Source organism: Haliaeetus leucocephalus, unplaced genomic scaffold (assembly GCF_000737465.1).
Source record: "Haliaeetus leucocephalus isolate CR32 unplaced genomic scaffold, Haliaeetus_leucocephalus-4.0 Scaffold184, whole genome shotgun sequence".
NCBI classification, from domain to species: Eukaryota; Metazoa; Chordata; class Aves; order Accipitriformes; family Accipitridae; genus Haliaeetus; species Haliaeetus leucocephalus.
Window position 1 is genome coordinate 4,327,044 of NW_010972620.1, and position 26,540 is coordinate 4,353,583.

A 26,540-nucleotide genomic window follows, 5' to 3' on the forward strand; every position below is an offset into this window, starting at 1 on the left:
TGGTTTTCAGGGTCTGTCGGTGGCCTGTGAGCTGGATATGAGCTATGCAGGGCTTGATTTTTCTCCCAGTTGCACCAGCTGAGCACCAGCATAACTGCTAACTTTGGAGGAGTTGGTTTTGAGTCACATGCGGAAAAGAGTTGACCAGTGAGCCATTACATATGTTTTTCATTCAGATTGTTGTAACTTCTTTCAGTCTTGAACCCAACAGTTCTAGTTTAGTGTTTCCTTTTTTTTTTAAAGCAGATGAGGATGTTTCTTTACTTGTTTTGTGCAATGGCTTGGTGTCCTCAGAGAGACCTGCAGATCCACAAGGATATGTATGCCTTAGGATGCCTTTTCTATAAAGGGCAGGCTTTGTTTTGAAGTGAGCTGCACAGTTCTTCCAGCCTCTGAGAAGATCATCTGTCTTGGATTTTGATGGGATGAGGGTAGGGTTTGTCCCTAGCGTTGTGGACATGCATCTTCTAACTGCATCAGTGCTAGCTGAAAGCTTATTGTACCCAGTTATTCTTCAGGTCCCCTTCAGTCTAGTATCCCTTCACACTGCCAGAGGTTACTGCTCTTCCTCCTTTCCTCAGATCTGGCAGATAAACTGTTTGTGGGAACTTCCCTTTAAATAAGAGTGACCTGGCTTGGCTAAAGTAGGCTGTTTTAACTGCTTAAGCTAACCTGGCTCACTTTGACTTGCGTAAGCTAAAGCTCACTTACTTGCATGAATAGCTCTGAGTAATAATCTCTAGCATGGTGGGAGAGCTGTCCTCTTCAGCTGGCGCAGTGCAGCCACAGAAGGAGCTGTGTTCCTGTCCTCCTTAGAGCTTTCTGGTGTAGATGTGCGCAGAAGTACTGCATGACTACCCTTGCAATGTTTATACCTGTTTGCTGGTCAAGTAGCCATAACAGATCGCTAGCAAGACACCTCAGTGTCTTTGTGTGCAATGAATTTGCCTGTTTAGTCAAGGATGTAGGGTTCTGCAGAGTAAGATTTGCCTCTGTTTCAATAGAGTTTTAAAGTTAGCTTTCCTTAATGCCAAAGGCTAAGTTGTCTCCTGTAGCACTTTAATTGGATCTGTGATAACAGCATGTATTTCTAAAATGCTTTTTCATCTTTCATTCTAATATAACTGAAAACTTTTTTCAGGCAGTATGAAGTAGCAAAATGGGTTTCTGACATAAATTTTCTAGTTCCCAGCAGCTCATTTTGGTCTTCTAATAAGTTTTTGACAGATTTTTGCACTGTAGCACTGATTTTGGATTAACTTTTGTATTTGTGGCTGTGCCGAATACATGAAGTGTTGGGCCTGGGTGGGAGGATAGTTTAGAACAAACTGGTTCCTGTCTTAGATTATTATTTGTAAAAATATGGTATCTTTAGATATGTTGTAGATTTACTGCATTAAAGTTCTGGGAAGTGCTTTTATTCTGATTTACATTGATAATGTGCAACATGGTAGGCCTTACAAAAAAAAATCACGAAAAAGAAATAAAATCTATCCTTGTGGTTTGAGAATTAGTAGTCTGTTAGTTAACAGTGCATAAAGCATCCCTTCGACTCACTGAAGTATAGCTGTTGTTGACTGTTCAAACCAGTGTATTAGGCAGCCATTTTGTTCTCTGGATTTTTAAGTGAATTGTAGGCTCACTGCATTCTCCTCTGCTCAATCCAGCCAGTCAGATGGAAAGAAAATTGAGCTGTTATGACTGAAGCACAATTTTCCACAAAAGTTATTTGGGGTAGTTTTCCCCAAATGGCTTGTATCTTCACCATTGAAATGTCTTGCTTGTTTGCATTTCTTCTCTATCTTTTATCCCACCGATAATCTTCTGAATGTTTAAAATTAATGGTTCATGACTTGGATGCATCCACATGTTACAGAATCAGCTCCAAAGGACTTCATACCACATGTCTTTGACTTTTCACTTGTTCTTATGTTTTCTTTTCTTTAAACAATCTGATTTTGTATAATACTAGAAATAGCTTTCTGGCTTTTTCTTGTGCTACATCCTTGATTTGGTCTGTCTGTTGTTTTAGTGTTGGAGTTATCTTTATCTACAACTGAAGTAGTTTTCATATTCCCATTTTTCTGTTTCTCAATTTCACAGATCAAGGTGTCAACATTTACAGAAAACCACCCATCTACAAACAACACGGTAAATGATCTTTCCCTTCTTATTTCAAAACTGGAGTGTCAACTAAATTAAAAGGCATGCAGACTAGTGAAAAGCATTCAGTTTTTACTTTGTAAGCATAAAAAATTAGTAGTCCAAGCTTGAAACAGCTGTTATTGCATGTCCTGCTGAGTGTTTATGTTTTAAAGCATGTTGTTTCATTTGGATCATATGGTTTAAATCTTGGCCATGTTGATATTAATGGCAAAATTGCCATTAACTGGGATTTTCCTGTCTCTTTAGCATTATGATGCCTTCCTGTATTTCACTTCTTTAAGTTTATGTTTTCAGAATACAGGTATTGATCATGATCAATGTTAAAATGGATTAACAACAGACTGTTCTCTGACAGGGACTTCATGGAATATCCTTATTTTAAACAGACAAAGTATAATAATTTATTTTAACAGCAAAGATGGAGATGTTATTATCAGACTGGAATTCCCAATGTACCTGTGGCTTTAAATAAGAATCTTTAATTGTTGAAGATAATACAGGTGACTTACCACTGGCAGGGCTATTTTGATTGTCAAGCCCTGTGATACAGCTCAGGTAGTACGCTGTACTTGTTTTTCCAGGTGTTAGGATTCTGAGTTGGACAGTAGTGTTAGTGCTTTAATCTTTTCGGTGTAGACGTCATTATAGCAAGTCTGAAATGACGATGATGGCAGAAGCCCACTGCCTTGCCAGTCTTCAGTACTGCAGAGCAAGGTCCCCCTTATAACGGAGTGTGTTCATTCTTCCCTTCTGCTGTGAACAGAAAACTTTGAATAGGAGATGATTTTTATGTAGTGGGGTGAAAGAAGGATGACTGCTTTTTAAAGACTGAGTTTGCATCCCTTTGCAGACCCTTTATCCAGTGAAATGTATTTAGGGTTAAGTTGCAAATTAGCAGTACTACAGGGTTTAGATGAAGGGTTGGCTGAGAGCCACTGAGCTGAGATGATTAGGAAAGCCCAGGAAGTCCATTCTCTAGTCAGGAACAAGCATTGCAAATAACACTGCTGTGGTATTTTGTCAGGGTTTTTTCCTTTTTTTTTAATAAGTTTCAAACCATATGCTAATTTTGGGAAAAGTCTTAACATTATTTTTGTTTATTTTTATGGTTTTAATGTATCTCCTCACCTCCCATTAACATGTGAATGTTTAACCACTGACATCACCAATTCTAATACGTAAGTACTGTTTGAAGTCATGCTTTTGTAAACTCTGACCAGCTTCCTCCGTACTTGCAATTATGCTTAGAGTTTCCCAGTCATAAAATGCTCAGAATTCCCAATGATACCTAATACTGATGTTCCTAAACTACCCTGAACATGTTGGATGAGCAACACAGTGCTTCACTTTGTTAACAGAAGTCTTTCTGTTTAAAAAAAAAGAGAAAAGGGGAAAAAAAGTCCAGAATCCTTCCTTCTGATCCAATAGCTTCATATAAGAGAAGGTGATCTGAGCTAGCAGTTTGCAGATAAGATGTAGTTAAGGCTGGTTTTAATGTAAATTGAATCCTGTTGGAATTTATTTTTTTATATGTCAAGAAGTGAAAGCCATAATGCACATCCTCACATGCTTTTAAGAGACTTTGGCTTAGACTGGAATCTTAAGTGGATGCCCCACTGATGAGATATTTTATTGGTGAGGTTCATTTCATTGCAAGTGCCTTTCCCTGCCAAGTTGATCTGAATGGAGTTTAGTATTTATTAATAAATTCACATCTGCTTTTACTACTACTGCATGCTAATAAGCAAGGGCATGCAGCAGAAAAAATCCACTGGTTAAATAAATATATTTGTTTCAGATTTATTTTTTTGTTTGTTTTGCAGCTTTTCACAGAAACATAGGAAATAATTAGCATCAGTAGAGCTAAAATTAGTGCTGTTCCTTTGACGCATTTGTTTTCTTGCCCTAGAGGGAAGGCAGATCAGTACATATATCTGGTTTCATCTTCATTAATAATCAGCTGTCCTTAGGAGATATTGGCAAATACTGTTAGACTGAATTTTCTCACTCTTGCCTAATCATTCTAACACTGTGCAACCCTAGTAAAATCCAAAGCTGATTTGAGGTTATTTTGGGGGTGGGGATGGGGGAAGATAGGAGGGTTTGATTCCAATCTATTGGCAAGAGAAAGACATTACTTTCCTTCAAATTGCAATTAGAAAAGCAAAACATGAAAATGTTTGCTTTTGAAAATTAACTTCTTGTAAAGTATAAAATTTTGCCAAAATAAGGACAACCTTTATATTGGTACAGATTATTACATAGCTAAGTTCCCTGATTGCCATCTAGATGCAGCTGCTTTGGCAGCACAGAGCAAGTCCTCCGAGGATATCATCAAGTCCTCCAAGTTCCCAGCAGCTCATGCACCCGCACCCAACGAGATACCAAAGATTGAGACGGACCACTGGCCAGGTCCTCCCTCCCTTGCGGCCATAGGTATGCAAAAAAAAATGATACAAGCGATGCGGCTTAAAAGGTACTGGTAACCAAAGTAGATTAATACTGGAGCTGTAAAAATGAGTAGTGAAGATTGTGTCCACTCCAGGTGTTTACCACAAAGTGCAGTTCTTCTGGTGAGACCTCTGAGTGTCTGTGAATTTAAAACTCTTGAATAGCGCTGAGTAGAAGAGGTTTTGCTAAAGGGCTGATCACACTGATACTAACCTATAGACAAATTATGTGAACTGCCATGCAGTAGCTTAAAAAACGTGGTGTGTCACACAAGCCTGACTTCTTTCAGTCATTGTCTATTTAATCTTTTAGTCCTAAACTAATAGCAAATATTCCACAGAAAATATGATTGCTTCCAACAAGAAGCAATGACTGAAGTGGAAAAATTAATGGACTAAAAAAGTCCTGATTTTCAGAGTTACTGTTTCTACAGACTGTATTTTTCTTCTGTGTTGTAGCACTACAGGTATCTTATTTTCTTTTCTTTAAATCATGTGCATCATCATTTTAAAATTTTTTTTGGTTTTGTACTTTTTTCTCTCTGTTAATTTTTATTGACCCCTATAGCATAAAATAAGCTATCTAACCTAGTTCCTTTATGAAGTCATGTCTGAAACACTGAACGTGTTGCCTGTTTCAGGTTTCTCTGAAGGAGTGTATGGTTTTCATCGCAATGGGATTTTTGTAGAAGTGCTAAGAGAGGAGACAGAGGGTGGGAGAGCTCAATGACCAATTGAAGGGGCTGCTTATGCAGCGGCAATTTTTTTAAGATGTCCTTTATATAGGATTGCAACCTGACAAACATTACAGTCATGGTGATAACATCTACATACTTGAAAGTCTCCTGACAATGCTTGTGTTAACTACAGCATTATTATGTTGTATGTCTGAGGTAGAGCCTTTGTTGGAAATTTTGGCTCTCAGCTCAGTCTCTAGGCAGTGGATGACAACTTTTAATTGTTTCCAGTAAAAGTACTTTGTATATTGGCTATCAGGTGATTTTGTTAGAGAAACTAAACAGGACTGGTTGGACACTATAAAGATAAAAATGTGCTCATGGAAGTATTTTATTCAGAAATAAGACGGTATCACACAAGATTGATCTCTAAAAAACAAACCCACAAGCCCCAGGTTTTTCAGCTTCTTGTCTGATTTTCTGAGTGTGATATTTTGCTTACAGAGCTAGAATGAGCTCAACTGTCAAAAAAAAAAAAAAAGAGTATTACTGCCACTGTATTGAAAAGTCTTGCAAAAGCCTGAGACACCAAAAAAAAAAATTTAAATACAAACAAATAATTTCTCCATAACCTTTTGTCTCTCTCCATATTAGCATCAATTTAACTGCTGTACAAAACATTTAATTGATATAAACCTTTCTGATACTTTAGTTGCACAATTTAGTTTTCATTCAAATAAAACACTCAGTTTGTCTAGCATAGGGTTGGTGAATATATCAGGATATAGCCTGTGTGGAAAAAAAATACAACTGCTGTCTAAATGCTTGCAGCAATATCATATTCTGTGCACTCATGGGAGTGTCCTGGTGTCCAAATTGGACTATTTCTTAAGAAAATTCAAGAAAATAAAGATTATTGAATAAAAAGTAAGGAACTAAAATGTAGAACACCTGTGTCTTAATTAACTCAACTTTATCCAATGGATCAAATCAGTTTGCTTCATTTTAGACTAAAAATAAGGCCTTGTTTATTCCAAATATGAGTGCCCATTTAGGAGATTAATGTAGTTTAATTTTCCATTTGAAATATTAATTCAGATTTACTTTTCTGAGTCTAGATAGAAGTACAAATGTAAATCAGACTTTATGTTTCCAGCCACTGATACAGTTACTGGTGCAATTAAACCCCATGGTTCCAGAACTAGCAATCTGAGCTCCTTTTTTCTATTACATTGATTCATGTCTTTTGTGTCCAGGACTGTTTCTTGGTTTGGAACTCATGTGCGGTTTAACTTCTTAATGTTATAAGAAGCCTGATAGCCATAGGGCAGGCTATTTGAGTGAGTTTTATTAAGAGTGAGTTTTGAAAAAGTCTTTTGAGTCTGTAAGAGAATACTGCTTTGTTTATACAGTAAATCAAACTGACCAGTACTTTGAACTAGCATTGAAATCTTCAAGCTGCAGTTGAACTGATACACAAAGCTCTCTCTGTACTGTGATTTTATGGAAGCAGGAGCTGACATGAGACGCAGATCAAGTGGAAGAGAGGAAGATGATGAGGAGCTACAGAGACGCCGGCAGCTGCAGGAGGAGCAGCTCATGAAGGTGGTTATAAGCTTGTCTTCATGCCATTTCTGAACACCACCCAGAAAGTGCCCCTTTGTTTTCTGCAAGCAATTTCTACTAATGCCCTGATCAGCTTTATTTTATTGATTTTTTTTTTAATTGCCATTTAATAGCTCAACTCTGGTCTCGGACAACTGATATTGAAAGAAGAGATGGAAAAGGAGAGTCGCGATAGGTCAGCCCTTTCTGCCAGTCGTTACGATTCTCCAGGTAATACATGTAGGCAATAAAGCTAATAATGAACAGTGGATAATGAACACCACATATACACATATCAAGCGGTCTCCCAGAAGAGACCACTGGGAAGACTGCTTCGTATGTGTATGTGTGGTATTCTCCCCTCAAAGAGTGGCCTAATTTATTAGCTGGTTTTGGTGACAGGAGGAGTGTTGTGGTTGTTTTTTAGTTAGAAGAAATATGAGGTTGAGAATTTTCAGGCAATTTTGAGGAGAGAGATTTTCTAATATAGATAAGCAGTGAAGTAAAATATTCAGTGACTATCACATCACACATATGCTAATAGGCTGGGTTATTAAATTACAATAACACGTTTTGCTTAAACTGGTGGTTCCTATCACTGTTTAATCTCTCCTCCCAGGGACAGAAAATCAGCAACATTTACCAATGGGGCTGCATATTCTGAACACAGCTAGTGTTTTGACCTTGGCTGACATTCTGATTGGGTGTATTCTGTTCCAGAGCAAAAGCACAAAAGTCAACTTTGGTTAATTGGTGGCTCAGATTCTTGGCCTCATTGCAGATTTTGATATACATCTGTGGCCTTCTCAGATCTCCAGAGAATGGTTTGAGGGTTTTATTTCACTGTCTTCATCCCCCTGCCATTTTAGCACAGCAACTGTACTTTGAGCCAAGAAGGGACAAGATGAGTCTCTTTGGAGTCATCCACTGGAGTAGCTGCCAAGCAAACTAAGATTTCCTTGTGTTCCCTGTTGCATAAGTGTGTTGCCTCTATTTATGGTCTTGGAGAGGATGTCTGTGGCTCTCCCTAACTATCTGTAATTCTTACAGGGCTGGAGTCTACCTGCTCAACTCAGAGCTTATGACTTTTTTATTAACGTTAGCGCAGGTTGGAGAACTCCTTTATTGGAGATGTGTCCATCCCTCTTTGCAGTTGTAATCAGTGCAGTCATCAGTTGCCTTTTGTGGAATCAGTGGTACCTTTCCCAAAGCTGCTTATTGCTGGCAACATCAGTGCCTCAAGTTCTACATTCCATGCCCTTCTGTCATAAAAATAACATTTAAAAAACCAAAAATTGCATTCCTATATGGAGGATCTTGTCAGAAGGAGCTGTATTAACTCTAGAGGTGCTATTGATCATTATGCTGACAATCCTTCTATTTATACATCTTTTTATCTGTATTTGAAACACACCCTTGACATTCCCATGTTGTCTTTGTCTTGCTTATGCAATGTCTGAGGTCGGTGCAAATACTAAGTTGAATGCCCCTACATACCTTATTTCATTTTCATTTCAGATGAAAGCAGGGGTCACAGAGCTCTGTTGAATCATGTCATGTTCTCAGAAGTGTCACATGTGCAGGATAACTATAATTTTGGATCAGAATGCCAAATTCTCAAACTTGTTTGAATTCACTCAGCACTGCCCATTCTGATCATTCTCCTGTTGAAGTCAGTACCAAAACATCTGTCAATTACAGTGTTACAGGACTAAAACTAATAGCCTTTTCTCCTTTGTAGAAAAAAATAGCAAACTGAAACATCTGAATACAGAGAGGATGTAGTACGCTAGTCATATGTATCTTGGCTTGTGCCGTAGCAGAAGCTGGGAGCATGAGTCCAATAATAGTTGCAGTAGAAAGAATAGAAAGGAAATTCATGAAAGGTTCAGAGGGTATAATGATACATAAACCACGTGTGCCACTTATGGGAGTGGAATTGAATGGACCTGCATGGGAGACTTAACAGGGAACCTATCCAGTCAAATACTGCTGATCTTAGATTCTCCTTGTCCTTTACCTTGGTCCCTTTATAAGATGCACAGCAATACTTTATCTAGCTAAGGACTAAAAAGTTATTTTGCTCTTTTTTCTGATCCTCGAGTGTTACTTTCAACTCAGTGGAGACCACTTTGATTTTGAGCCTGGCAAAATCACAGTGTCCTTTCTTGATGACCTACCACCATGGCATGATAAAGCTGCATGTAACTTTCAGAATGTGTGGAAGGTTGTGATGTGTTTGGGGCTGAGATGTTAGTTTCTTAAAGTCAGTGTGTCTTAGTTGGTTATGTATATGCTTAGTTCTTTTAATTGTGGTTTTTTTATGCCAGTTGATTCCTCAAATGTTATTGTTTTTGAGTTTTCATGGGATGTCTCCAGTAAAAGATTTTTCCCTTCCTCATTCAACAGCACATGCTTCAGCCTCCAAAACCTCTTCTCTCCCTGGCTATGGAAAAAATGGACTTCACAGGGTAAGGAGATGGTGATTTTGAGAAGCAAAAGTGGATTTAATTATCCATGGTATTTATTTCCATATTAACTGTATTGGATTTTCAGTTTGATCAAGGTTTTTTATAAGACCATCTGAAGTCAGACAAAACTTAATTTCCCTTCCCACAAACTATATTGTTAAAAAGGCAAGAAAGCAATGCAAGAAACATTGTGAAAATTGAGGGGGAAATAAAAGGCTTAAAGGAATTTATTTCTCCCCATATACCAACCTGCTTGTGAAGTCATGAAATGTGAATTTATGTGCATGTCCCTCTTTTCCTGTTACAGCCGGTGTCTACAGATTTTGGTCAGTACAACAGCTATGGGGATGTGAGTGGTGGTGTTAGAGGTAAGGCTAACTTTACCTAAAAGAGGAGCCTTTTTAGATGCCACTTCATTGCTGAACATGTTTGATTATTTCTGCTGGTTTATTTTAAGGTTGTGGATGTGGTTACTTTGCATTTTCTCAGTACATTGTAGCTTCCTCTGGTAAACTCAACAATTAACTCAAACTCTGCAAATACCTGTTAAAAAGTTTGGGTTTATTTTGATAAATCTGCTATGTGGAGCTGATCCTTGTTTATGCCAAGGGAGTGCTTTAGCATTGGTGCACATGGAAAGCAGGTAACATGTATATTATCAGGAATATGTACTGAGTTCTGTTGTGGTGTTTTCTTTCTCTGAAAATTACCATCCACTGCACGGTCTGAAAGAATGTGCCACAGTGAAGAAAGGAGGATAATGCCTTCCAACCCCTGTTGCTGCTCATGATTTTCATTATGACTTTGAGCTAGGTATCAGTCATTGCCTAATAAAAACTGACAATTAATATTTATGAAAGTGATGTAACTTTGAGAGTTAATGTTTTGAAATGGTTTGAGCTGAGAGAGAGGGAGGCTAGTTATCACCAAAGTGAGATTGATCCCGATCATCTTAGATACCCTATGATCAGGCATCTTCTGTTGCTGCTTGCGTCTCTCTATAGGCTGTGGAGGAATCTAGACAGCTACCTGATGGAGAGGTTAGGTGAGGTGAACCCTGCTCTACACATTTGAAATTTAGTTGACTATTTAATCACTTGATTATGGTTTTGTTTTTCTTAATATTTCAAAAGTGACTTGATTTTCCTGAATGAGAAGCCTGCTCGAAATGAAAAGGGCTGCAATATTTGGAGTGTTTGACTCTTTACAAAGTCCAAAAGTAGGAAGGTTGCTGGCCTTAGAGAATTGGGTGGGATTTTCAAAAGATCAGGTGAACCAGAAGACACAAGGATTATCTGGTAGATTGTGACAGATTCCTGTTCTTCCACACTCTAAAACTGATGAGATTTCTCTTTTGCTTTTCAGATTTCCAGGTAGAGTACAGATTTTCATCAATCAACTGACAACAGAACTAAAAGCATCTACTTTTCTTGTCGAAGTCTGAATTTCTGCTGCAGGGAAGGGTTTCTTAAGACAATAGCTTTGATTTTCCTGCATGTTTAAGCGTAACCACCAATGTAGATTCTTATCAACAAAAAAACAGGCACAGCCTCAGATTCTTCTTTGTTACGTCCCCAGAGCTGGGTTGAGACAGTTCACACCAGTTCTGTGACTTGCTCTGTAAAATCCACTGTCTGTTAATACATGAGTTATCTGTAATAGTCCTCTCTGGACAGCTGAGGGTGGGTTTATTTCCAGCCTCTCATACCGACCCCAGAGACATAAAGTCTCTTCTGGAGGCAATTTTCTTCCATACCAGGAGCCTTAAACTCCTCATTTTTACTCTGAAATTTGCCCTCCAGACAAGATGGCTGATCAATAGTTTTCTACAGTGCTGCCATTACAGATGAGCCAGTAAGAGGTGTGCTTTCAAATATAAACCCTTTTATTCCAAATCCTGTCTGCAGGGCTTTTTCCAGAATGATTTGAGTCTGGATGGCTCCTTAGCACAATCACAATATAAAATGGCAATTTAAGAAAGGGTTTAATTGCTTGGGTAATTTTGTTAATGGTGTATCAAAATCATGATGATTGGAAAGAGAATAACATTATGGGAGGAGAGAGGAGTTGTCCATGTATTGCGCTCAAAATGTTCTGTCATTAGGAACAGTACCTGTGTGAAAACAGCACCTTTTTACCCTATGCCTGTTTGTGGTTGTAGTAAAAATGTCCCGTTATAGAGACAAAAAAAAAGTATCTCAGCTGATACAGTAAGTGACAGGAAGGAAAGCCCAGAGGTGTTAAGAGTGCTTTGTATGTTTTTGGGTGGGATCTGAATTAATACTTCTGAGTATTTGTCCAGAGAAGAACCCTACTTAGTCACTGGGGTGGGAAAGGGCCCACCGCTCTCTTGGGGTCCAGAGGTCTGCCTGGGAGGTGATGTTGGTAGGCTCAGTGGGGAGCTGTCGCTAGCCTTAGCAGTGACAGAAGGCTGTGGTGGCAGAGAGGATCGAAGGATCCCTCCGCATGCCTCACAGAAGTAGTAAACGGTAGCCATGGCAATGATCTATATGATAAGACTAAATATTAAGACTTGAAGGAAGTCTTAGAGTGAAGTCACCTTTGTTTTCACCGCTACTTGAGTGCCTTTACCCTCTGTGTGTGTAACCTGTGTGTCTGATGTGTACCTGTATCTGATGCAGTCCCTTCCGGATGGTCATGTCCCTGGAATGAGAATGGACAGAGGAGTATCTATGCCTAACATGTTGGAGCCAAAGGCAAGTGCAGATGTTATTCACTTTCCTTCAAGACAGTGAAGATTTGACTGTGAAATGCAGATAAAATATGGGAAATATCTTAGTTCCCCTGTTTTTCTTTACCTCACCTCAGTCCCTGCTCCTTCTGTGCCAAACCTCTCCTTTTGTTCTGGACTTTGCCTGTTACAGATGTCAGTACTCAGGCAGGCTGAGGGCAGCCCAGGTGTGCTTCTTGGGTTAAGGAGGCTTTTCTAGAGACAAAATGAAAATACTGAAGATGCTCAATAGCTAGTTCTCTGTCAGGCTTTCACTAGCCAAAACAGGAGGCCAAACTTGATGGGAAGGTCTCAGATCTGTCAGGCTGGAAAAGTGATGCAGGATGTTGTGGCTCACAACATGCTGTTGAGGCTGTCTTAATTTAAAAATTAATGAAGTACATGGATCTTTGTTACAAATTGGAAGTTAGATACCTACATGTCTGTCTGGATCTGTTCTATAGCTCTCAGCGCTGTTAGCCTGACACCTTTCAATAATGTTGAATTCCCTATATAAGAAATTCCTCAGGAGATTTATTGGAAATAGAGGCAATGTCAGCTGAATATAATTTAAGATATAAATTAAAATGGGTTTGCAGCTATGTCTCAAGATGTCTGAGTCAAAAATGAACATAGTATATAGAGGGGATTCAACCAGGTCTGTGTTTTAAATCCAATAACTTTCTCTATTGCTGGTGAACCTTCCGAGAAATCATGATTTTGCTAAAGTTACAAAGATCAGCATTTCTGCAGTTGAGGAGCTCGTTTTGCAAACCAGATTACTACTTGTGCTTCCGAGTCACCTCCAGACAAACTGTACAAAGCAATAACCCTAGCTTTATGAGCTGAGACCCCAGTACAATATATATTAACAAGTGTTTTTATATATTATATAAATAAGACCTTGGGGACATCCTCAACTCCTGAGATACTACTTTTTATTCCAAATAATTTCTTTTTCAGTGCAATAGAAATTCTTAAAGCCACTACTGCTGCTGCTGCACCTGGTGATTTGGAGTGTTATTTTGGGTGACAAATTCTGTCAGTATTATTAGTGATAAAATTTATGGGAATTTTCCTGAGACAATAGGTCACTTTCAGTTGATGTTTATAAGGGTGATGCCAGACCTTCAGCATGTGTGAATTGGCAGTATTTTTATTCATGTCAATGGTCCAACACCAACTTAAACCTGATAAAGTAAAAGAAGCCAACTCAAAGTCAGCATGAAACACGTGAAAATCAGTAAACTCAAGAATGACCAAATCTTACCAAACAGTTCTCCAGAAAGGACAGAATTTGTGCATCCTGCCACCCCAGATTGAGACATGCCTTGTTGTGAATATCTAAATATAAAATGTACTTATGACCGTAGATTTTGACTTAAATTCTGCCTGTTTAAATATGAAAAGTTACATTTTAGTTTCCTATAATGCTGTATATGGTAGCCATTTCCAGTATCAAACATAAACAATGTAATTCAAAGTATAGGCTTAATTGTACAATTGTGGCAATGTCAGAATCTCCTAAGAATCTTATCTTACAATTGGTTTGTAAGCACACGTTATTTAAATTATTATTACTTACAATAAACTCAGTGGTGTGTTCATTGATGCCTGAATCTTATTTATTATATTTCTGAAAAGTTCATTGGGATAATTGTTGACAATGCAATGAGCTTAATTGCCTAGTACTGCACAAAAGTTGATTAGGTTCAATTTCATCTGATGTTAAAACAGTTGAATTAGTAGCATTTGATAATAGCTCAACTATCTCTCGAGGAGAGTTTTGGTGTCTCACTCTTGTTCCCAGTGGGCAAGTAAAACAAGACCCATAAATAACAGTAAAGGCTGAGCCAATTGCCACTGAAGTCTGCAGAAAAACTTCATTGACTTCAGTAGGGGTTGGACAAGGACCTCACTGGGAATGCTGTTTTCCTACTCGGCAGAGACATGCAATGAGAAGGGCTACAGAGGGGCTCTGTCAGAACGTGAGCTCTCCTAAGTCATTCCAGGCATTTATGGAGGTGTCTGCCCGAGGGAAAAAATCCTAAACCAGAATTTTATTTGCCAGGGATGATTACAGAAACTGATTTTAAGGCACATGGTTTTCTGAAATCCTTTCTAAGCAGCATTGTTTCTGTTGGATTAGACTGATTTGAGACCCACTGACAGTAAACATTTTACTTCAAACAAAGAACCTGTACACGTAAAACAAAAGTAAAATCATTTATGCTTTCAGGAATAGATTATTGGCCAATAACTGATATGTTTAAGTTCTGGACATTCTTTGCAATGTGAAGGGAAATCAAGGGGAACGTTAATGGGAAATGTGCTAGAGGCATACTTTTCTGAAGCAGATGAAGGTGCATAAGAAAAATATGTCTACAAAAGTATCTCCTTTAATCTATGTATGTATGGCACAGCCAGCAAGCACAGTGGGCAGTTGTTTTAATTTTTTAACTATCCAAAGAGGCAAAAAAAAATCATGCAATGACTTCTATTGAATGCCATAGCCCACATGAATTAATATCTTACTTGTTTGGAGTTGCTGCCTTTTTTAATGTACTTCCATCTATTTCATCTTTTAAAAGTCCACTAAGTGTCTGTTTCCTTAGAGCTGTCCACACTTTGGCAACCATCAGTTAGACCAGTAAGTGAGAAATACATTTACCTTAATAAACTTACACATTGATGGCTGAGAAGGTATATTGACTAGAGAGGACTCTGTCTGACCAAAGCCAGCTGATGTAGTATATACACGATAAAAATCAGCAGAACGGACAAGTACATAGTGGCTCTACAATATGAGACAGTTTGATACTGAACAAGTTCTAGCTATGTCCAGATTGGCTTGTCTTTTGTGCAACTTTAGGAAAAAAAAGAAAAGAAAAAAAAGCTGTGATTTCCTTTGAAAAAGAAAACAATGTTTGTGTGGTTATGAAAATGAGAGACATTTTGTTCTTTCTGCTTTAGAATATAAATACATCTCTTTCTTCCCCTTTTATACATTGTTAACAGATTTTTCCATATGAAATGCTCATGGTGACCAACAGAGGGCGAAATAAAATACTAAAAGATGTAGACAGAACCAGGCTTGAGGTAAGAGAAGCAAGTTCCTAAATGCTCGTTCCTGCTGAAGTTGTTTGTTGTTGCACACTTGAAAGCTCAAACACTGAAGTGTGGGTCGTTGTTAGACTGGGAAGATTTCTCAGCACTAAGCAGGGAAAGAGGAGTCAGACGGGGGAGGAAGCAGCCGCATCTCCACAAACAGTGCTGGGCCAGGAGTCCGACATCTCTGTCTCCCTGCTTATGGACTGAGCTTCTCACAACCCCCTTATGTTTTCAAGCAATTAATTATATACTTGTAAATTTGTTAAAAAGCCCAAAATTGGGGAAGTGCTTTGTAGTCATAGGATCCATGTTGGAATGGAGCAATACTTTCTTTGATCTTGGATCATCTCTTAGCTAAGAGTCAGTGTCAGCCATCCTGGAGGATCAAAAGTCTAACTTTCTTTAGCTCATCCATGAGTCCTGTGAGTTAGTTAGACTGGCTGATATCCAAAAAACTGAGGATTTAAATCTCTGCCAACAGATAAAAATTGTTTACAACTTTGTGGATCAGAAAAACTTAAGCAGCCCAGTGGAAATCTGGGGATGTTTAAGTCATTTGTAGTTAGTTAATCTTCTGTGGAGGTGAGTGGAAGGGGCCACAAAAATTTGGGTAAGTAACCATTTATGCACATTTTATGCACTAGTAGATACGTGATCACTAATCAGAATTCGACGGTGTGTTACATTAGTGCCACAGGGAGACTCTTTCCCCATCCAGTGCACTGTAAAGTGGCTGAACAAGAAGTAACTTGTGCACAAGACAGCACCAAAAAATGTTTCATTGGCAGTAGAGAAGTGTGCTGGACAGTTAGTCTGGCCAGACATCTTCCTTTTCAAAACTTTAAATGTAGCATGTCAACCTGCAGCCCCTCTGCAAAGCTCTCCTGAAACCCAGTGTCTGTTTGAACTTCCAGATGTAAGCAGAAGTGACTAGCCTAAAGCCTGGGACAGGGGCATGCAGGAGCTGGTTTTGTTCTCTGGTCTATCACTGCTTGTTGGGTGACTTCAGACAAATCATTTTTCTGTCTCTTGCTTATTCAGCAACTGAAATAGTTCTTCTGATTTCCTTTGCAAACTTCTCAGACTTAACAAATTGCAAAATTTTATTGATTCGTTGAGCACAAGAGTTCACGAGGACTTGGATATGGGTATTGCCAAAGCAGCATTATTTCCTGCAATGGCTCTTACACAGTGATAGTGACATTAAATCCCTAAGGCACTCCTATCTCCTGTTGTGTGTCTTTAGCTTTGACTGACCATTGCCTTTTCTCCTTTTTTTTTTTTTCCCCCTTCCCCCCTTTTTTTTTTGTGGGTGTTTTAAAGCGTCACTTAGCACCTGAAGTTTTTCAAGAAATATTTGGCATGACGATACAGGAGTTCGACAAGTTACCTCTCTGGAGACGCAACGACATGAAGAAAAAAGCAAAACTCTTTTAATCTCCCTTTAAACAAACCAACAAAAAATGATATTGTATTATACAGTCCAAACTATTTGGAAGCAACTACTTATCCACCAAAAAGGGAAAATCACATAATGGCACCTCTGTACACAGCAATTGAACAAGATGAACATTTGCCCTCCTGGAACATAGGGAGAAAATATCTGGGCTCAGAAACAACAATGATAGTTTTCAGAGGTGTCGACCTGTTACATGATATTATACAAGATAGGAAACTGTTCTGTTCTTCTCCCTCAATGATATTCCCTTTACTTCTCTCCACAATATGATGGACTTTATTGCTAGAGCCAGGAAGTGCCCTTAGGATGCCTTGTAGACTAAAGTAGTTGTAACCACTCCAAGAACTGGAAAAGAATATATATATATATAAAAATATATATATATGTATGTGTGTTTGCGTGTGTGCGCACATGTATTTATAACTATCCATCTATCTATGTGTGTACGTGTATGTATGTGTATATATGTGTATATATATGGAGAGGAAGATAGATGCTCTGTAGTGAAGGAGAAGCCCTTTGTAACTTATCTACATGGTCACATTAGGTCTTTCATGCAACTGTTTCTTAATTGGCACTCTTTTGAAATGGCATCTTCTTCATGTGATACAATCTGCAAATGTGGGCACTCTGCTCACTTACAGTACATACCAGTTGAATTTCTGGAAAATGGACTCCTTGTATATATTTGCTAGAATATAGGAAGTGAATTGCTGTGTGTTGTCAGTCTTCCCTCTTCCACACTTTCTGCTTGAATTAATAAGGCTGGAGCTTAACCAGTCCTTTGAATAATTTAAGATCACTTAAGTAATGGGAATGGTGGAGAAGAGTCAGTTTTCTTGTAATTCAGTCCAGGAGATGGGTGGATGGGGGTGGGCGTGACAGAGTGAGAAAATGCTTATTTAAGTGTGCCCTGGTTCGCACCCAGAGATTTCGGGACAGACTCCCTGCTAGTAATTACTAGTACAGCTCATCAGACTGCAGTGGAGTCGTAGGATTTTACATCAGCAGGGAAGATGGTTCTCTGCAAGCTAACACACAAATTCATCCCTCTTAGGGAGGAATGTTTATGAATTAAAAGGTACCATCAAGGTGCCATGCTCTGCCAATAGAGGCTTTTTGATTAAATTGCAGTTGCTGTTGTCAATATGGCACAGTGCATGGGGCCAAGCACTCTTTTTAGTTAATGTAGTTTTTCACTTGTGCTTGGAATAGAGGGCACAGGCTTTCTTTTTTTTTTTTTCCCCTCTTTTGAAGTGTCAAAGCTCCAGCCTTGGTTATTTTTATTTCCCTTTGTGCCTGACTTGGTTTTTGAAGACAGAGTAATCATGCAAGACAGTTTCTGAGCTGCATTGAACTCCTTATTGCTTTCAGTCTTCTTCCAATATGCTGCAGCTTAAAAAAACTGCCTGTATATACCTTAACTGCTTCTGGGCAAGTCCTATACAGAGGAGGACATGAGCACCAAAGTAATTGAATTAATTCATTGCGGCTGCAAGGTCAGCTTTTTCTCTTCCTTGGTGCTTAACTGCCAATGTATACTGCACTAATGAGCCTGTCTCCTGATATGGGAGAGGGTCATTTAGGTTCTGTGTCTGTCAAAGAATATCAAGGTTTCATTTTTAATGCAGAAACTTTTGGCACTGGAGACATCAGAACCTTTGTATTTTCTGTTATATGAGACATTGGTGTTAAAATCTGGAAGTCAGGAAGGGGAAACAGTCCCGTGTAGTTGTGAGATTCAGTACGACTGTGTTGAGCTCTCTATATCCCCAAATGGCATTTCACCATGAAATGTGCAGGACAGCCCAAATCCTGCCTCTTCTTTGCTGGTTTAGGAAGTCCTGTTGCAACAGATCACTGTGGTTCCTTTGATAAAATCTGAGTTGAAAATTCAGTATATAAGAGACAGATACAGGGGATCAGCACCTGCTCCATGTCCCTAGACATAAGGGAATGGTGAGTCTATGGGACAAGCTGGAGAATATGCTACTGTGCAGATACAGCATCACAGTTCCCACTGAACAGAAGAAGCCCTCAGTGAACACTGTGACACACTCAGTTGTGAGTAAGCTCTCTGGACGTTACTGAGATTGCAGCAAGGATCAGTTCAACATGTTTTCCTTCATTTTTCAGAAGAAGCATCTGAAAGGGTTTTAGAGAAACACTGAGAAGTAAATGAGAATGTTAGGGGCACTGGCAGTTTGAGATGCATTTTTAAGTGACTGCTGAAACCAAATCCATACAACAAAAGAACAGCAGTGTTTTACAGTCACAGGCTTTGAGAATGCTGGAGTCTCAGAAATTCAGTGTTTGTCACCTGCAAGGTGTGGCTTAACTTTGAGATGGCTTAACTGAGTTTTAGTGCACTTAAATATTAAAATTCTCCAAATTTTGCCAGCCCACATCCTACAGCCAGTACTGTGCTTCTGCCTCTCAAACATAGTAGGCATCACGGGTCTTTTAGCCCAAGTCACCTTGACAATAAACCTTTTTGATCTGAAGACTTGCTCTCTCAAGGATGTGAGCTGCCGGTCTGCGTTTTTCTGTCCCCATCTCTAGATCACTATTGAATTTCTCACAGCATATATGAATACAGTACACAGTCATTTCAGAAATGACTAAGCCAGGTTGTTTTCTCTCCTCTCTCTCCTCTCCAAAAGAAAAAAAGAAAGAAAAAAAAGTAAAAAAAAAACAACAAAAAACCCCAAAACTCAACCTCCTAGCCTGTGAAGAATGACAGGGTAATTTGTATCTGCTTCATCAACTGAGAATTTAAAACTGCAGTTGTGGCTTGGGAAGGAATGAAGAGAAGCCAGTTCAGATGCTGCAGAAACAATTAATCTCTAACTGGATTTTTGGGCCACTGCTGGTTCACATCTCACTGGAGTGGAACATAGTCAGTTCACAGCCCTCTGCACTAGACTTAATACTGCATTATTTCTGAGTAAGAACACGAAGAGTTTTTTGAGCTTCAATTTCATGCCTATAGTTAATTCCCCTTAATTATCCCAACCATCTACATGTAGACACAGCTGAAGAGATCGCCTGTCCATAAAAACCATGCTGCATCCAGCCACAGGGGGTGTGTGTTTTCTGCAGTGGGCTTAGCGATTGTCACTGCAACATTTTCTATTCTTTCATCTGGTCTTCCCACCTAATAAAACCAGAAATGTAGCCCCAGGGAGAATTTTCTGTGTAAGCAGTGAATCATTTTCCTAGTTATCTATCGAGTAGCACTTTCTTGGGCAGTTCTTTGTAATTCTCCTCTTCAGTATACCCTTGAGACATGTTAGGGGTTGGACTAGATGATCTTTAAAGGTCCTTTCCAACCCAAACCATTCTATGATTCTGTGAATATGCCTTAAGTACATGCTTACATTCTTCTATCTCCTGCAAAGCATTTGAGCTTCTGATAAAGTCCCATCAAACTCAGTGCTGTCAACAGAATGTCATTGCTAAGAGGACTGAGAACTGATTGCTTTTGTCTTGGTTTTTCCCCCTTTTCTGCTTTAGGAGTGATGTAAGAGCAAAGACCTGTCAAAACATTGCAAAATAACCACACGTGTAAAATGGGATTATGTACACATGCAGGTTCTCAAACACAGGTGCACATGTAGCACGCACACTCCCCATTTGGAGTTGAGATACTATGTGAGTAGTTAACCTGGAATTTCGAAATAGTATGTAGTGTTGAATAGATAGTGGTCCATTAAGTTAGAAAGGTTGTCACTTCCATCTGTGCTTGTATCCGGGGGGCTTGTGGATACCTGAGATGTACTGAGTGTGCAAAAGGCAGGGTCAGTTTCCCACATCATGGAAGTGCCAGGTTGGCCACAAGTGATATCATTTAAAAGGCCTCCTTAGGCATATGTGACCATTTGCAGCACCCATCCCTGGCACTGCTTAGATGGAAGGGTAATACCCTGTGCAGTAGTTTTCATATTAACAGGGAATCCAGAGATCTGACTTACTCGGTTTTGTGCCCGCTCCAGATACTGGTCTGATAACTTCCATATGAACAAGTAAAGAACTGGTCTGTGTTACAGTGGGAACAGCTGGCCATACCCTCTATACCCATGCCTTAACTTAGCATAAGCTCCAGCCTACCGTGAGTCAGAAGTTGAAATAAATATGTTGTTCATCATCTCTGACGATAGTAGAATTAAGCCAACTTGAAGAGCAGATTTGGAAATTACTAAACTCTCCACTATTTCTCAATGAAGCAATGTGATCTATTGTGGCCTCAGTTCAGGAACAGCATCTCAACTCTGCCAGCGTCCTATCCCAAACCTGCTAAACTTTCTGTACAACTAGAAGAGTTAAGTTCTTGTGAAGTTTGCTCACAGAATTTCTTTTTTTTTTTTCTTTTTGTTTATTATCATCTTATGCTGGTGTCATTTAAGACAGGTTTTAGAGGCATCTCAGAAACATAATTGTTTTCAGTTTGGTAAGTAGCCTTTCATTAAATATGGCTTGTGATGCATTATGGACATAGCTGCAGTGTGCTGTGAAAGGTTAGACTAGGAGAACAGTAAGTTTCTTAATAGCTGTATGTGGGACAAGATAGCTCTGTGGCTCCAGTAGTGCTTTTATTTCTGTCAAGACAGATGTCATCTCTCCTTACAAAGTCCTATAGTCCTAAGTCTGTGGGCCTAGCACTGAAGTGCTTGCTGCCCTTTCCCTGTTGCAATTGGGAAATCCTTTCTCAGCCGTGTAGTTCAGAGGTCCTGCTGTTTAGGGGAGGTCATGAGGAGTCTCTTTTGTAAAAGTTTGTTATGGTGAAATTAGACACATTTTAAAGTGAAATGCCTTTCTGCAAGCCATGCTTCTCCTGGTCAGGTAATATCAATGGATGGAGAAGGATTAAGTTCTGGGAAGGAGGAGGGCTGGCATACACTCATTTCTCCAGCGTTTGCCAGGGTGGTGTTTAGCAGACTTAGAGGAAAATGCGGGCATGAGCCTGCGGTTCCTATGTCAAATTGTGGGGAAGTCAAGTTTGGAGCCCATGGCTAACAAGCATCTATACTGACATTAATGGTATGAAGCTGTTATAACAAGTGACAGAAAAATTAACTTCCAACCCAGTAAAAATACAAACATCCTCTAAACTCCTCTTGGAATGACTTATCTGGGCTCACCCTGACTTAGGAGGAGATCTTGGCATATTTGGGCCGTGGCCTCGTAGAGCAGACTAAATGGAAACCGGCCTTTCTCCCACTCCACGATTCATTGCTTTCCTTCAGAATGTGTTTGTGGAGGAGGATGTCCACGTCCTGGAAGTTACCCATGGCAGTGAAAAATACCAGTCAATGATAACAATGATGCAATAGAACACGTGTAGGAAACAGGAAAATCAACTAATCTGTCCTGAAAAGCCACTCATCTTTCCGTGTCAGAGAGACACTTAGGGCTTGACTCCACAGCCCCCTTCCCCATTCGGTTAGCCCCAGGTCATGGTCCAGTTCATGCCCTGTCAAACTTTTTGGCCCTGTCAACACACCTGCTAGAGTCCAGCGTAGTCTTCAGGGTAGTTGCATAGCAAGGGCTGGTCTTGACAGTATGTGGTATGTTTTTACCCCATTGCTATGTAACGAAGATCTAGAGAGAGCTACTGAGCACTGTGATAGTAGTACAATGCGCCTTTCTCTTTTAATTTAGAAACACCCTTATCACTGTGGGTTGCAGGACTGCTCTGGCTGGTGAGTTTTGCCTTGTGATTTCTCCCACACACCTTTTTTGTGCTTAATAAAATAAGAAACAAAAAATCTATCACAACGCAAAGATACAGAGTTTTTAGTCAGACAACTCTGCTGGCAAGAGCTATGTCATGCCTGTATTTGGCAGGGAGATAATAAGTATTATTAATTTTAATGTAAGCATCAGTGCAGGAAGTGGGAATGTAATTGGCCATTAATGTTGTTTGCCTGTATGCAAAATGAATTATTTGTTGCCCAAAGGGCTTCCAGCAGGGAAATAAGATTTCTGCTAATGATTTCCTAAAAAATGCTTGTCCATGTGAAGAGATAATACTTCCACGTGCATTGCAGTCTTTCTTTTGAGGTAGAAAGACATGACTGAAGGCAAACAGTAACCTGTTTTGTCAGGATCACCACAGTTAATACAAGTGTTGCTCCCAGGACTTGCAAAGCTGAGTCCCATGGGACTTGCTCCTAGGCATTAGGAAATGAAGCATTTCAAGCAGCAGAAGCAGCTACGGGAATTCCAGCGGTGCCTTACCAGGCTGAGTCTCTAGCTCCCTTAGGCGCTTTGACAGGTCCCACTGGACACTTGCCTGGGCTTTTGTCACTGAACACCCTCCAGAAAGCACTTCCCTCCAAATGCAAAACACTGCAATCAGTGGAGCCTCTCACTGACATCTGCACGCTTTGGAGCAGGCTCTTTCTCAGCTGGCTAGCCCAGGTAAGTCTCTGACTGCTGTGTATGCCCACAGCCAGGAGCTCTGTATTGCATTACTGGATCAGTCCTGTCCAAGCAGTGCGGCTTGGTGGTTGCTGACAACTCTTCCTGTAAGGGGGCCTTACAGCTGGGGTCTGGTTTTTTTTAAGCTTTGGAAACCGAAACTAATTTTTCAAAGGTATATTTCCCTTTAAATCAGTAGATTTTGGCAATAGGATTTTTTATTATTTTATTTTTCTTTTCTCCTCCCTCCGCATGTTACAAACCAGCGTTTTGGGGAGGTGTCCCTGTGTTTTCCATTCATCTGTGAGACAGCTCTCTTTCTGAGTCTCTGTAAAAGTGAATCAATGTCTTGTCTGTACAGTAAGTCTGCTTGTAAGCATAATGAAAAGTTGAGCTGGGTTGCTGTTCTGTACAATTAGTGTTTCCACTGTCATACCGCAAACAGCACATATTGCACTTCTGTGCCACTGTAATCTGCATCACTGTTGTATTCAAGTCAATGAATAAAGTTTGGAGCTTTATTCTTAATTGCTGGATTCGTGTTGCCTCATTTATTTGGCTTTTTTTTCATCTTGCAGAGTTATATCAAAGTCCTCTTACAAAACAGGATGTGCTCTCAAGAAGGAGAGAGGTGAGATATGAATTACCACAGCAGGACAGATGAACAGTTACACAGCTTCATTGAAATTATCACAGAAGGTTTGAAAATGGTCACAAGGCTTCTTGTAACTTTGTCACTAGAAATAGATATTCATAGAAACCATGTAGGAGCGTTAATTTTGTGTGGTCAGTTTGTGGTTTAAAAGGACCTGAGGTATCAGCAATGTCAGCTAGGACATGTTGTTGCATCACCTTCATAGGCTAAATGGTTTCCTGTCTTTATCCTTGCGAGTTCAGCTAAAATTTTAGTCCCTGACTTGAAAACATATTTACATGCATAGTATTAAAGTTAGGTGTTTGCTTAATTACCTGGAACCTGCCCAGTCTTAGTCTGGGTGTAGAAGGTAGGGGACGATGCCACTCAAGGAAATAGGGCTATAAAACACCTATGAATGTGCTGAACGCCTGGGTCTCCAGCAGACCATAGTAGCAGCAGACCTAAGCACGCTGCACCTCAGAGGAATCTGTACCAATTCCTGTCAGTACGTCAGAAGAAAGACATGTCAAGGGACTTCACTCATTATTGCATGTAGATATCCCCTGGAAAAGAAGCCGCTCATACACAGCTCTCTAGATGACCTGCTGAACATCATCGCTGAATTAATTTGAGCCTCCTGCAGTTATGGGACCTGGAGCAACCAGAGCTGGAGCCTCATTAGGATTGGCCTCTGGGCTTGTTAGTTAAAGGGGAGGAGAGGTGTGGCGGTGTTACTATTTGAAGTGAAGCCACTGGGGATCCATCCTAAAAAAACCTCAAAGGGGGTGGGAAAGAATCGTGCCTCAGGCTGTTGATGATGTGAGCTGCAGCCCTCTGTTCAGGGGCAGGAGCGATGCAGCACACATCTTGCGCAGCGTCCTTGAGCCTACAGAACGCCCCTGCAGCATCAGGATCTGTGCCCTGCAGATAACATGTTCCCCATCTTCTCTTCTGCTCCTCAGCCCTCTGAGACTTATCCCTGCCCTTGCCCTACCTCGATACTCTGCACAGGTTCTCCCTCACAACAAAGGTAGAGGTTTCCCCAGGGTTTTACTGCAATATACTGTGTTGAGTATATCTAAGGACTGAGTCTCAGATGAGATGGGGGCTCAGGTTCCTGCTTGGAGAGCAAGAGGTGGGGAATTCAGCACCACCATGAAGTTGGCCTTTAGCAAAGTTCATATCTGCCCCGTTCACTTCCCAGGCCAAGCCTAGATTTTTGTTGTGTTACCTGTGTGCTGGAACTTGCACAAGAGAAACTCTTTTGTGAACAAATCCAGCAAAGCGACCTGGTGGCAGTTAGATGCTTCCTCTCTGTGGATGGCTTACTCCAGAGATTGTATTTTTGCTGTAGGTGGGACAAAATCAAATCAAAATCAGAAAATCAGATTCATTTATTGCAACTGCTGGAAATACAACTCGTTGAGGGGCAGAAGCACCTCTTCAGTAGAGTGTTTAAACAGAAGTTTTTTGCTATCTATATTGCTGCACTGCCTCGCTGGAAGAGCCCTAATCCTGAACTGGACGATCTGTATATACAGAGTGGAGATGATCCTTGCGTTGCACATTTAATTGGCTAATTTTCAACAGGCATGTAGGCCCATGGACTTCAGCAGATTGGCGCATGTGTTCCAGTATTCCTCGATTCCTCGTTACTCTGTTTTCTCCGTGTTTACAGATGTTTCCTGCCAGGCCACTTCACAGCCCTCAGAGCTGTCAGACCAGGTATGAATGAGGCCATAATGACCCATTTTCTATCCTCTTCTTTTCAGGACCAGCACTGAGAAACTTCAGGTTTTCTAGGAAACCGTAGCCTCTTGTGAGCAAACCTTGGCTGACAGCACTTGTTGCTGTGGATGTTACTGGTGGGGAGTGCTCGGCAAACCTGAGCCAGAGGAGTTAGGAAGACACAGGGACATTTTTGAACATCTGCCTGTTAGTCTGAAAGGCAAACATAGAGTCCAAGAGAAACCTTCTGTCAAAAAAGTTTTGCGCTGCTTATTTGCCCTTCCCCTGGACAACCAGACATCAGGGAGATGTTTCCTTGCTGCTCAGCAGGGCAGGACCCCATTCCCTGCCTGCCAGCCTGCAGCCCCCAAGCACTTCCATGTTAGGTGCTCCCCAGGCATCTCCTGTTAGCCTCCCTGGGCATCTCCACACAGTTAGGGAGTAGGGAAGGTCTGTGCATGGAGTATCTGCTTAAAAAAAACACAAGTATAGGTCTAGGATTTGGCCTCGGAAATTTTCTTGAAAGTTTCCCAACCATGGAAGAGAAAAAAAAGTCTCCCTTTTGAATCAATGTCACTTACTCTTGAAAATCCACTGCCTGAGTCTCGGCTCCTTCCCTGTAGCAAGTTACGGTGTCGTGCCAGCCCTAGGACGTGTCCTGCCAACCCAAGCTCTGGAGCTCCTAAACAGCAATCCCCCAGCTGGGGATCTTTGACCCAGCAGCGTAATGGAGCAGTTGCTCCATTACAGCCTTCCCCAGCACAGAGCAGTTGGGAATATTATCGCCGTGAACGCACTCCTGTGTGTAGAGCAAATTCACAAGGATCTGTTGCAGTCATCAGCCCCACAGTGTGACAGTGCCAGCCAGGCTAAGCGCATTTTTAATTTCCCTCCAGTTAAATACACAAGCCCAGTGAAATCTAAGTCCAGAGGTTTGGGGATTTTTTTTTTTTTAATTGTTAGACCATTTTTCCCTCCTCCCCTCCTCCCCACAAATAATGTGAGGTTTATGACCCCTGAGTAATGACTGTGGAATGCACTGCATCCTACAGCCATCTCAAGGCATCTGGCAATGGGAATCT

At 40.3% G+C, this 26,540-nt stretch overlaps 1 protein-coding gene across 1 annotated transcript in view; it reads left to right on the forward strand.

Moving 5' to 3' along the window:
- Positions 1-18,548, forward strand: part of ABLIM1 (actin binding LIM protein 1) — a 94,710-nt gene extending 76,162 nt beyond the window's left edge. Inside the window, 10 exon segments of the mRNA XM_010564719.1 lie at positions 2,104-2,151; positions 4,462-4,602; positions 6,807-6,898; positions 7,033-7,138; positions 9,308-9,369; positions 9,677-9,737; positions 10,735-10,742; positions 12,012-12,086; positions 15,119-15,199; positions 16,535-18,548. Coding sequence (XP_010563021.1) covers positions 2,104-2,151; positions 4,462-4,602; positions 6,807-6,898; positions 7,033-7,138; positions 9,308-9,369; positions 9,677-9,737; positions 10,735-10,742; positions 12,012-12,086; positions 15,119-15,199; positions 16,535-16,648 — 788 coding nt within the window. The 3' untranslated portion in view covers positions 16,649-18,548.
- The last annotated feature ends 7,992 nt before the right edge of the window (positions 18,549-26,540 follow it).